Raw genomic sequence first — 12,267 nt, 5'->3', positions numbered from 1 at the left:
AAAATCTCTAGACCATCTTTACTCCACACACAGAGATGCTCACAAAGCTCTCCCTCGCCAAATAGGAAGTACCAGTGACTCGCTCAATACGGAAGTGGTCAGTTGACGCGGATGCTAAGCTACAGAACTGTTTTTTTTTTAGCACAGACTAGATTACATTCCGTGTTTTCATCCAACGGCATTGAGGAGTACACCACCTCAGTCATCGGGCTTCATAAAAAAAATTTAAAAAATATTGTCTAGTGGTTTGAGCGTTGAGCCAGTAACCGAAAGGCCGCTGGGCTCGTATACCCGAGCCGACAAGGTCAAAATAATCTGTCTGTGCCCTTGAGCAAGGCACTTAACCCTAATGTACTCCATAAGAGCTGTACTACTATGGCCGACCCTGTAAAAACAACATGTTTCACTGCACCTCTACGACGTCTGTTACCATTCATATATGTATTGTTGTGTCCTTCTCCCGATGCTGTCAGTTGGCCATGATGTTTGATTCTTCTGAAACTTTTTAAATGTAATTGTCCTCACCATGAGCATGTGTATTTCTGGCTCAGTCTTAATCTGTCTTTGTCAAAAACCCTGATTGAACTGAAAGGGCCCGGCCCATCTGCAACAGGGGGCTGCAGATGGGACCCTAGCTAGCTGGCGGGGCAGTGTGTGTGTGTGTGTGTGTGTGTGTGTGTGTGTGTGTGTGTGTGTGTGTGTGTGTGTGTGTTGGTTGGTTTTTCTATCCTAAAGGACCTTAAGTCCCCCATGAGGACAAAGGCTATTTTTAAGCTTAACGGTTAGTTTTAGGGTTACAATTAGGGTAAGCGGTTAGTTAGGGTTAAGGTTATGCTAAGGGTTAAGGAAAATAGGATTCTGAATGGAAATGTTCATTTGAGGTCCCAACAAGGATAGAATAACATAACGTGTGTGTGTCGTCAGGTGAGTCGTTCTGACAGGGCCGTAGGACCACTGCATTAGAACGGCTGATCCCCTGATGATGATTGAATCCTCAGGGATCATCCTCCTTTCCAACTATTGGTCTCCAACTGCTTCATTATCATGAGAGATCTGCTTTCCACTCTATAAACCTGCCTAAACAGAGTGTGTTGTCCTCTATAAACCTCCCTAAACAGAGAGTGTTGTCCTCTATAAACCTCCCTAAACAGAGAGTGTTGTCCTCTATAAACCTGCCTAAACAGAGAGTGTTGTCCTCTATAAACCTCCCTAAACAGAGAGTGTTGTCCTCTATAAACCTCCCTAAACAGAGTGTGTTGTCCTCTATAAACCTCCCTAAACAGAGAGTGTTGTCCTCTATAAACCTCCCTAAACAGAGAGTGTTGTCCTCTATAAACCTCCCTAAACAGAGTGTGTTGTCCTCTATAAACCTGCCTAAACAGAGAGTGTTGTCCTCTATAAACCTCCCTAAACAGAGAGTGAAATATAACGTGCACTGATGATGGCGATAGGAAAGTGTCCAAATGTTGATTGGTTCCATAAAACAGGAAAGTGGTTGTTCTATTTTTGCCAGATTAAATGTTTAATGAGTTTGTTTACTGGTTGTAATCTATCCCAAATACATTTCTATATTTGCTTCTGATGTCACAGACACTCTCAGTAATCTCCTTTAAGGGCCTGGTCGTGTAAGATTTTTCATGTTGATTATTTTCCTACTACACATCATGCCAATTTTGAAAATGTATTTAAAAAAATAGACTCATCTAGCAGCCATTTTGAAACACCCTGCTTGAAGCTGCCAGGATGGTCCCATGGTAGACGGGTGTTTGTTCCCAGAATCTAGATCAATTCCAGCTTATTGGAAGAGGATCTGATCTGAAACAATGATAAGAATATTAATTATACATTTACTGCTGTTGAAATGTAATGGACTCACTCCCTCTTTCACATTTTTTTATTCCTAGTCATATTATTATGATTTTAATTTATCTGACATTTTGAGATATGACCCCGGTCATCCGTATTCATTGGGTGTGTAACCCCATTGAGACCGTCCACCCCCCCCCCCCCCCCCCCCCCCCCCCCCCCCCCCCCCCCCCCCCCCCCCCCTGCAACGAGGAATATTGGAAAAATGAGTTACATTTACGAGTCCTTAAACAGCCTATAACTAATTACAAAAAAACACTATTCCTGCTGTTTCAATGTGTACAATATTCAAATCTTCATAGCCTGTTGTTGTTATTGATTTTTTTCTTTTACTTTCCTAAAATGATATTTGTCCACCTCACAGTTCAGCTGTCAAGAGATTTGAGCACTAAGTGTATCAGGACATTGCATGCATAGGCCTATAGGCTTAGGTGACTACTGTATGATATTAATATCAACAAATATATATATATATATGTGTGTGTGTGAAGCTTAGGCTTAGAGAGACAGAGAGAGAGAGAGAGAGAGCGAGATATGCCCGCGGCAATACTCCGACACCGAAAGGAATTTATTTTCAGTACAGAAGGAGGCGAATTCGTTAGTTTTCAATAAGAATATTTTTGTATATATATAAGCATCATATTGTTAGAAATAACTCTGGTAGAGCTGAAACATTCTTCCTCAAGTCCAACTGTCAGAGCCGGCTGGAACGCCAGGGGTGCGCTGCCTTCGTACCATTGGCCTGCAGTAAAATAGATTAATAGCCACAACACACCAAACCTTCACAAAAATGTATTAACTTTTATTAAGGTAATAATATTAAAAGTAAGTCGAGCCATTGTTTATAGGGAAAAAACAACAGCAAACACATTACGGTTGGAACTTTATTTCGCCCGAAGAAAATGGTTCAACAGAATGAAACAAAACACTTCTGAACTGGTTTAAACCTTGACAGAAGTTTGGAACCAGCTATAATGCAGAAATGACCGAGTGCCCAACAAATGACAGCAATGGCCTAATGATATTGATTTTACAACAGGTTTACTTATAACCTTTCTTAAACTACATACGCAGCAAACGATTAAAAAGACAAATATCAATAATGATAAAACAAATAATTATAAATACGAGAAGGGGGAGAAACAAATGCAAAAGCATCCTACCTGAATAGCGGGTTTCACAATAGCCTGCGTTTGGCCGAGCTAACATTCTTCTCATCTTGGTCCTCTACAATCTTAACGTTTCTATACGGACGACATTCCCGTATCAGGACTTGAGACTTAACATTTCCCCTCTGGTGGCACTATTGCCACAAAGTTTTTCCAGTTTATGGGCTCCAGCCCACGATTTGGTGTCACGAACGTTACCAACATTTTTCTATGCCTTTCATCTTTTTAAGGTCATTCACAGCTTTATTAGAAAGCGGAATACGCTATTGACCCAGAAGACGCTGGGCCACCTTGTGGGACTCCCAGGCACGGCCGGATGTGATACAGCCTGGATTTGAACCAGGGTGTCTGTAGTGACGCCTCAAGCACTAAGATGCAGTGTCTTAGACCGCTGTGTCACTCAGGAGACGTAATAATCCAGTGATTTGTCATTACTGTGGAAATTATATTTAAAATGTTGTTTTTTTTGTTTTTTGTTTTTTTTGCTCAATTGAGATACATTTGCCTGCATCTTTATGTGCGCTAATATCATAGGCTAATTTATTTGGTGCTAATTCACCACCTGAGTAACTCAAAACACATTAACTAGATCAGTAACTCTAAAGATAATACCTACTCATAGTAGTCGTATAATAATCTAACAGTACGTTTTAATACTTAAGTCGTCCCAAAAAAATCCCCATCAAATTCAGTCAGTTGAAGCTAGAAATATTTTTGTGCATGTGCTGCGTCTCAATCCAGCGTTTCTGCCTGTCGGGCCTTCTGCATCTTGGGTGGAAAGTGACCGAGCTACAGCGGTAAAGTGACCGTGTCTCTTCTCTCTTCCTCCTGAGAACGACCATGTCTCACCTCTCTCCCTCCAGAGAACGAACGTGTCTCACCTCTCTCACCTCTCTCCCTCCAGAGAACGACCATGTCTCACCTCTCTCCCTCCAGAGAATGACCGTGTCTCACCTCTCTCCCTCCAGAGAACGACCGTGTCTCACCTCTCTCCCTCCAGAGAACGACCATGGGTGACACCTGTCCGTCTGTCTGTCTACCTGTCTCACATTTCTCTCTCTCTCTCTCTCCAGATAAACCAGAGAACTACGACGTGTGGTACGAGAGTCGCTTCGAGGACTGTGACAAAGAGGCCTGCCTGTCCTTCTCCAAGGAGTCTCTGTGTAACCGCGTCACCGTGGACCACAACTACTACGCTGTGTGTCAGAACCTGCTGTCGCGTTATGCCACGTGGCGAGGGACCACCGGCGGGCTGCTCCACGACCCCCCCGCCCACGTAGCCAAAGACGGCCAACTGGAAGCTCTGTTGGATGAATGCACCAACCCTAAAAAACGCTACGGACGCTTCACAGCCGCCAAGGAGCTGAGAGACTACCTCACCCAGCTAGTGGCCGCCGCCTCCGCCACGGCGAGGTAATGAACAGAGCTGGCGGTTAGCGGTGGCCTGCATCTCGGGCCGGGCGGTTGATCGGGGTTAGGTTTGGGGTTTGACCCCCCCCCCCCCCCCTCCCCCTGACCTTGTCCCCGGGAACTTGACCATGACCTTTTTGAACCTTGACACTCCTCCTCGTCTCACTTCAAGTCCAGGAGATCTCCACCCCACTGGTCACACGGCGGCAGAAGCTTTGATCGGTCCTCTCCTCTCCTGGTAGAAACCAACCAGGACAGCTTCAGAGGAGATGTTTAAACTGAACGGACTGTGGTAGCTGGTCAGAATGAAGTGGTTTTGAGCTGAAGGACCAGGAGAAAGAGGATCAGCGACTAAGGGGCAGCTTTAACCCGGGGTTAGGTTAACATAGACTGTACATGACTTCTCTCCTACGCCAAGCCCAGACCCTCTCTGTTTATCCATCAGGACTCTTGTATTTGCTAACATTTTATCTTAACCATCATTTTTTTTTTTTGGGGGGGGGGGGTTGATTGAATATGAATCAGAACAGGGGGCATGATTACATTTTTGCTGTGGTGTGTATGTTCTGGCAGGAGGACGGTCACTAGCTCAACTCTGCTAGATTCCCCACATAGAGACCTGAGCACCGCAGGGTTAACAGAGGAAGGAAAAAGCCCTTGGCTATAAAAGCCCTTACTTCCTGCTACTCTAATCGATCACTTGATTTCCAGTTCCCCTGAAGTCTGGCAATCAACGTTTTTATATAGGGAGGGAGGAATAGAAAAGTACCAGGATAGTGATGCCAATGAGGACTGTGGTGAGGACTGTGGTGAGGACTGTGGTGAGGACTGTGGTGGTGTCTGATATTAGATGACGTGTGTGTGTGTGTATATATATATATACCAAAGAGGCTATATGGAACACTGAACTACCCCCCAGTACCATGACACAGTGCTGTTCTGATCCTGTATGACTGCCCAGAGGAACCTTCCATCTGTCTAGCAACACAATCTGCATAGGAACGATTTGTATGAATCCAACTTAAGCCCAGGGTTAACCAAGCTCCCTTCTCTGTGTTAAATCACAACTAAGCCCAGGGTTAACCAAGCTCCCTTCTCTGTGTTAAATCACAACTAAGCCCAGGGTTAACCAGGCTCCCTTCTGTGTGTTAAATCACAACTAAGCCCAGGGTTAACCAGGCTCCCTTCTGTGTGTTAAATCACAACTAAGCCCAGGGTTAACCAAGCTCCCTTCTCTGTGTTAAATCACAACTAAGCCCAGGGTTAACCAAGCTCCCTTCTCTGTGTTAAATCACAGCTAAGCCCAGGGTTAACCAAGCTCCCTTCTCTGTGTTAAATCACAACTAAGCCCAGGGTTAACCAGGCTCCCTTCTGTGTGTTAAATCACAACTAAGCCCAGGGTTAACCAAGCTCCCTTCTCTGTGTTAAATCACAACTAAGCCCAGGGTTAACCAGGCTCCCTTCTGTGTGTTAAATCACAACTAAGCCCAGGGTTAACCAAGCTCCCTTCTCTGTGTTAAATCACAACTAAGCCCAGGGTTAACCAAGCTCCCTTCTCTGTGTTAAATCACAGCTAAGCCCAGGGTTAACCAAGCTCCCTTCTCTGTGTTAAATCACAGCTAAGCCCAGGGTTAACCAAGCTCCCTTCTCTGTGTTAAATCACAACTAAGCCCAGGGTTAACCAGGCTCCCTTCTCTGTGTTAAATCACAGCTAAGCCCAGGGTCAGGGTTAACCAAGCTCCCTTCTCTGTGTTAAATCACAACTAAGCCCAGGGTTAACCAGGCTCCCTTCTGTGTGTTAAATCACAACTAAGCCCAGGGTTAACCAAGCTCCCTTCTCTGTGTTAAATCACAGCTAAGCCCAGGGTTAACCAGGCTCCCTTCTGTGTGTTAAATCACAACTAAGCCCAGGGTTAACCAAGCTCCCTTCTCTGTGTTAAATCACAACTAAGCCCAGGGTTAACCAGGCTCCCTTCTCTGTGTTAAATCACAACTAAGCCCAGGGTTAACCAAGCTCCCTTCTCTGTGTTAAATCACAACTAAGCCCAGGGTTAACCAGGCTCCCTTCTCTGTGTTAAATCACAACTAAGCCCAGGGTTAACCAAGCTCCCTACTCTGTGTTAAATCACAACTAAGCCCAGGGTTAACCAGGCTCCCTTCTCTGTGTTAAATCACAACTAAGCCCAGGGTTAACCAGGCTCCCTTCTCTGTGTTAAATCACAACTAAGCCCAGGGTTAACCAGGCTCCCTTCTCTGTGTTAAATCACAACTAAGCCCAGGGTTAACCAGGCTCCCTTCTCTGTGTTAAATCACAACTAAGCCCAGGGTTAACCAAGCTCCCTTCTCTGTGTTAAATCACAACTAAGCCCAGGGTTAACCAGGCTCCCTTCTCTGTGTTAAATCACAACTAAGCCCAGGGTTAACCAAGCTCCCTTCTCTGTGTTAAATCACAACTAAGCCCAGGGTTAACCAGGCTCCCTTCTCTGTGTTAAATCACAACTAAGCCCAGGGTTAACCAGGCTCCCTTTTCTGTGTTAAATCACAACTAAGCCCAGGGTTAACCAAGCTCCCTTCTCTGTGTTAAATCACAACTAAGCCCAGGGTTAACCAAGCTCCCTTCTCTGTGTTAAATCACAACTAAGCCCAGGGTTAACCAGGCTCCCTTCTCTGTGTTAAATCAGTGATTAACTTCAAGAGATAAATAAAGGAAGGATGGATGCATTTTCAAAGTATTCAAACAGACCGTAAGATTTGGGCCACAGTATGAATGTCGCATTGCCGTTGCAGATGGACTGCAGTACCTACAGAGGCTGTAATTGATAAATGACTCCATGTCTGACTGTTTGAAAAGGGAAATGCTGATCCTGTCTTGTTCTGTGCGTTTTATCTACTTCCTCAACAACCCAGATTTGGCTCCTCACATGTTGTAATTTCACAGCTCTGAGTTTTGGGTTCAGTATTAAACGTTGCCTCCTCACTGTTCAGCGTCACTTTGAGCCATCAAGCTTTAAATGGGCTGTATTTTTCATCTCCAACAAATTAGCACATTTGGGTTGATTTTGCACTTGGTGGACCAATAAATTAAAGCCCAAGTAATCATAATGTACTGTATGTTAATTTGAATAGTGAGAAGTTTGTTGTAGCTCAGCGTCCTTTCATCTCAGAGCTAGAGAACAGAAAAACAACGTCCTTTTGTCTCAGAGCTGGGGAACAGAAAAACAACGTCCTTTTGTCTCAGAGCTAGAGGACAGAAAAACAACGTCCTTTTGTCTCAGAGCTGGGGAACAGAAAAACAACGTCCTTTTGTCTCAGAGCTAGGGGACAGAAAAACAACGTCCTTTTGTCTCAGAGCTAGGGGACAGAAAAACAACGTCCTTTTGTCTCAGAGCTGGGGAACAGAAAAACAACGTCCTTTTGTCTCAGAGCTAGAGGACAGAAAAACAACGTCCTTTTGTCTCAGAGCTAGAGGACAGAAAAACAACGTCCTTTTGTCTCAGAGCTAGAGAACAGAAAAACAACGTCCTTTCATCTCAGAGCTAGAGAACAGAAAAACAACGTCCTTTTGTCTCAGAGCTAGAGAACAGAAAAACAACGTCCTTTTGTCTCAGAGCTGGGGAACAGAAAAACAACGTCCTTTTGTCTCAGAGCTAGAGAACAGAAAAACAACGTCCTTTTGTCTCAGAGCTAGAGAACAGAAAAACAACGTCCTTTTGTCTCAGAGCTGGGGAACAGAAAAACAACGTCCTTTTGTCTCAGAGCTAGAGAACAGAAAAACAATGTCCAACAGTCAGTGCTGTACACTACATTCTATATAGACAGTGTCCCCCCCAAAGGGTACCCTATTCCCTATATAGTGCACTACTTTTGACCAAAACCCTCTGGCTCTAAATAGGGAATAGGGTGCCATTTGAGAGGTCTATAAACACAATCAGATAGTAATTTACAGTCAATACAATCCACCATACAGTACATGTACTGTTTCCTATGTAGTGCACTACTTTAGTAGCCTAGCTAAACCAGCCTGATTCCCTATATAGAGCACTACTATAGTAGCCTAGCTAAACCAGCCTGATTCCCTATATAGAACACTACTATAGTAGCCTAGCTAAACCGGCCTGATTCCCTATATAGTGCACTACTTTAGTAGCCTAGCTAAACTAGCCTGATCTTGCGAGCTCACATTCTGTTTCACTTTATTGGTTTCATGAGGCTACGACCCATAGGGCTCTGGTCAAAAGTAGCGCACTACATATGGAAATAGGCTGGTTTAGCTAGGCTACTATAGTAGTGTTCTATATAGGGAATCAGGCTGGTTTAGCTAGGCTACTAAAGTAGTGCTCTATTTAGGGAATCAGGCTTGTTTAGCTAGGCTACTATAGTAGTGCTCGATTTAGGGAATCAGGCTTGTTTAGCTAGGCTACTAAAGTAGTGCACTACATAGGGAATAGGGTGCCATTTGGGACACACATTGTTTTATAGCTTGTTTTGGAATGTTTCCTGTTTCCCTGGCCTGGAGGACTGTGATTGGTTCGTTCTGCTGTTTGAGGAGGGATTTGTATGTGCGTAAATAACTGTTCGCTTTTGTACTGTAATTTTTCATTTGAGTATTATATCAGCAGTGTCTGATTTTACTGTGCCTTTCATTCAAAAGTTGTATTTACAACTTTTTAGTGGGTTTAAATATTAAAATATATGAATATATATATATATATATATATACTTACCTGGTGTGTTGTTGACTTTTCTGTCAATCGCTGACTCTGTCATTACCTTCACTCAGGTTGTCACTACAGGTGTTTTCAGGTGTTTTTGACTGCAGGTTATGATTGGCCTAAATTACTTCTCAAAACTAATTTATTTATTTCCATCACTCACTCTTATGCCCGACTGTGAGCGCATCCCGGCAGTCCTTTTTCTGTGCCTCCATCGTATTTTCACTCTGTTTTGTGTGTATCTGTAAGAGTGTGTGCTAGTTGTGTGTGGCTCAACTTTGTTAACACTCACCCGACCCTAACCCGCTGTGTCCCGACCCTAACCCGCTGTGTCCCGACCCTAACCCGCTGTGTCCCGACCCTAACCCGCTGTGTCCCGACCCTAACCCGCTGTGTCCCGACCCTAACCCGCTGTGTCCCGACCCTAACCCGCTGTGTCCCGACCCTAACCCGCTGTGTCCCGACCCTAACCCGCTGTGTCCCGACCCTAACCCGCTGTGTCCCGACCCTAACCCGCTGTGTCCCGCACCCGACCCTAACCCGCTGTGTCCCGACCCTAACCCGCTGTGTCCAGACCCTAACCCGCTGTGTCCCGACCCTAACCCGCTGTGTCCCGACCCTAACCCGCTGTGTCCAGACCCTAACCCGCTGTGTCCCGACCATAACCCGCTAATAGAGAAAATGTTTCTGCTTATAATTTGACATTTTGTTTGGCTATTTGTCAACTTGTCTAAAATCAGATACGTGCAGCTTCTCTTCTGTCATTATATGTTGCCCTAGAAGAATAAATAAACCTTTGCTCACCTGAATAATGTCATAAATCTATAGAATGAATGCGTACATTTAGTTGACGTCGGTAAAGTTCTCTGTCATCTCTTCTTCTTTCACAGAGCAAAGATGTTTAGGGACCGGGGTGAAAATGCAATAACTTTCCAAATGAAATCAGTTTGACCGGTTGTAAGGAAATAGAAAGCTGTGAAAACAACCCAACATGTTTCTGATAGATTTCAGGTCAGCTTGGATGCATATTTTATGTGGTTAAAATACTATCAGCTGTTACGATGCTGATAAAGATAGGGACCGTCTGTAAAGGTGCTGTTTTTATCAACATCATAACAGCCGATAGTATTTCAACCACAGTTAGGGACCGTCTGTAGAGGTGCTATTTTCTTTTAACTACACATTTGCATTCTCTCAAGATGCTGAAAGAAATAAATCTTATTTCTCCACTCCTGTTCCCGAGTTATAATGTTGCCTACATTTGGTGTACCCCTTTACTGCAAGAAATGCTTCATTCTGCAGGAGTTAATATTAAGGCTATGTGAGAGGTTATAGACCTACAGTCAGTGTCCAGTCAGTTTCCATTTAAGCCATCTGAACAGTAGGCTACAGTTCCCTTGATGTGCCATAGGCATATTTGTTTATTTAGTAAAATAAAGGTTAAATAAAAAAAATTACAAAATGAAGTCCACGTCTTGTGACTGTCTAATTTGTATAGCTCCTCGTAATCATCACACATAACATAGCCAGCACTGCTGTAGCTGGAAACGGCAGATTTCTTTAAATGGAATATCTACATAGGCGTACAGAGGCCCATTATCAGCAACCATCACTCCTGTGTTCCAGTGGCACGTTGTGTTAGCTAATCCAATTGTATTATTTTAAAAGGCTAATTGATCATTAGAAAACCCTTTTGCAATTATGTTAGCACAGCTGACAACTGTTGTTCTGATTAAGAAGCAATAAAACTGGAGCATCAGCATTTATGGGTTCGATTACAGGCTCAAAATGGCAAGAAACAAAGGACTCTCTTCTGAAACTCGTCAGTCTATTCTTGTTCTGAGAAATGAAGGCTATTCCATGCGAGAAATTGCCAAGAAATTGAAGATCTCGTACAACGCTGTGTACTACTCCCTTCACAGAACAGAGCAAACTGGCTCTAACCAGAATAGAAAGAGTGGGAGGCCCCGGTGCACAACTGAGCAAGAGGACAAGTACATTAGAGTGTTTAGTTTGAGAAACAGACACCTCACAAGTCCTCAACTGGCAGCTTCGTTAAATAGTACCCGCAAAACACCAGTCTCAACGTCAACAGTGAAGAGGCGACTCCGGGATGCTGGCCTTCGAGGCAGAGTTGCAAAGAAAGAGCCATATCTCAGACTGGCCAATAAAAAGAAAAGATTAAGACGGGCAAAAGAACACAGGAACTTCCAGGCTTTAGTGTCAGTCGTTAGGTCCACCCCAGGCTCTAACGACTCACATCAAAGCCTGGGGTAACTAACTACTAACATCACAGCCTGGGGTAGAACCAACTACTGACATCAAAGCCTGGGGTTGAACTAACGACACATCAAAGCCTGGGGTAGAACTAACGACACATCAAAGCCTGGTGTAGAACTAACTACTGATATCAAAGCCTGGGGTAGAACTAACGACACATCAAAGCCTGGGGTAGAACTAACGACACATCAAAGCCTGGGGTAGAACTAACTACTGACATCAAAGCCTGGGGTAGAACTAACTACTGACATCACAGCCTGGGGTGGAACTAACTACTGACATCACAGCCTGGGGGGGAACCAACGGCACACCAAAGCCTGGGGTAGAACTAACTACTGATATCAAAGCCTGGGGTAGAACTAACTACTGACATCAAAGCCTGGGGTAGAACTAACTACTGACATCAAAGCCTGGGGTAGAATCAACTACTGACATCAAAGCCTGGGGTAGAACCAATCAAATCAAATGTATTTATATAGCCCTTCTTACATCAGCTGATATCACAAAGTGCTGTACAGAAACCCAGCCTAAAACCCACAAACAGCAAGCATTGCAGGTGTAGAAGCACGGTGGCTAGGAAAAACTCCCTAGAAAGGCGCAAACTTAGGAAGAAACCTAGAGAGGAACCAGGCTATGAGGGGTGGCCAGTCCTCTTCTGGCTGTGCCGGGTGGAGATTATAACAGCACATGGCCTAGATGTTCAAATGTTCATAAATGACCAGCATGGTCAAATAATAATAATCATAGAAGTTGTCGAGGGTGCAACAAGTCAGTAACACAAGAGTAAGTGTCAGTTGGCTTTTTCATAGCCGATCTTTGAGAGTATCTCT

At 44.2% G+C, this 12,267-nt stretch overlaps 1 protein-coding gene across 2 annotated transcripts in view; it reads left to right on the top strand.

The window, feature by feature from the left end:
- Window positions 1-10,386, top strand: part of dipk2ab (divergent protein kinase domain 2Ab) — a 78,423-nt gene extending 68,037 nt beyond the window's left edge. For both annotated transcript variants that reach the window (XM_029691407.1, XM_029691417.1), the window contains one exon: window positions 4,109-10,386. In XM_029691407.1, the coding sequence (XP_029547267.1) occupies window positions 4,109-4,452 (344 nt within the window). In that variant the 3' untranslated portion in view covers window positions 4,453-10,386. The remainder of the gene's footprint in view (window positions 1-4,108) is intronic.
- The last annotated feature ends 1,881 nt before the right edge of the window (window positions 10,387-12,267 follow it).

This window comes from Salmo trutta, chromosome 2 (assembly GCF_901001165.1).
Source record: "Salmo trutta chromosome 2, fSalTru1.1, whole genome shotgun sequence".
In the NCBI taxonomy this organism is placed as follows: Eukaryota; Metazoa; Chordata; class Actinopteri; order Salmoniformes; family Salmonidae; genus Salmo; species Salmo trutta.
Note: the sequence above shows the minus strand (reverse complement) of the source record. Positions and strands in the feature narration are given on the sequence as shown.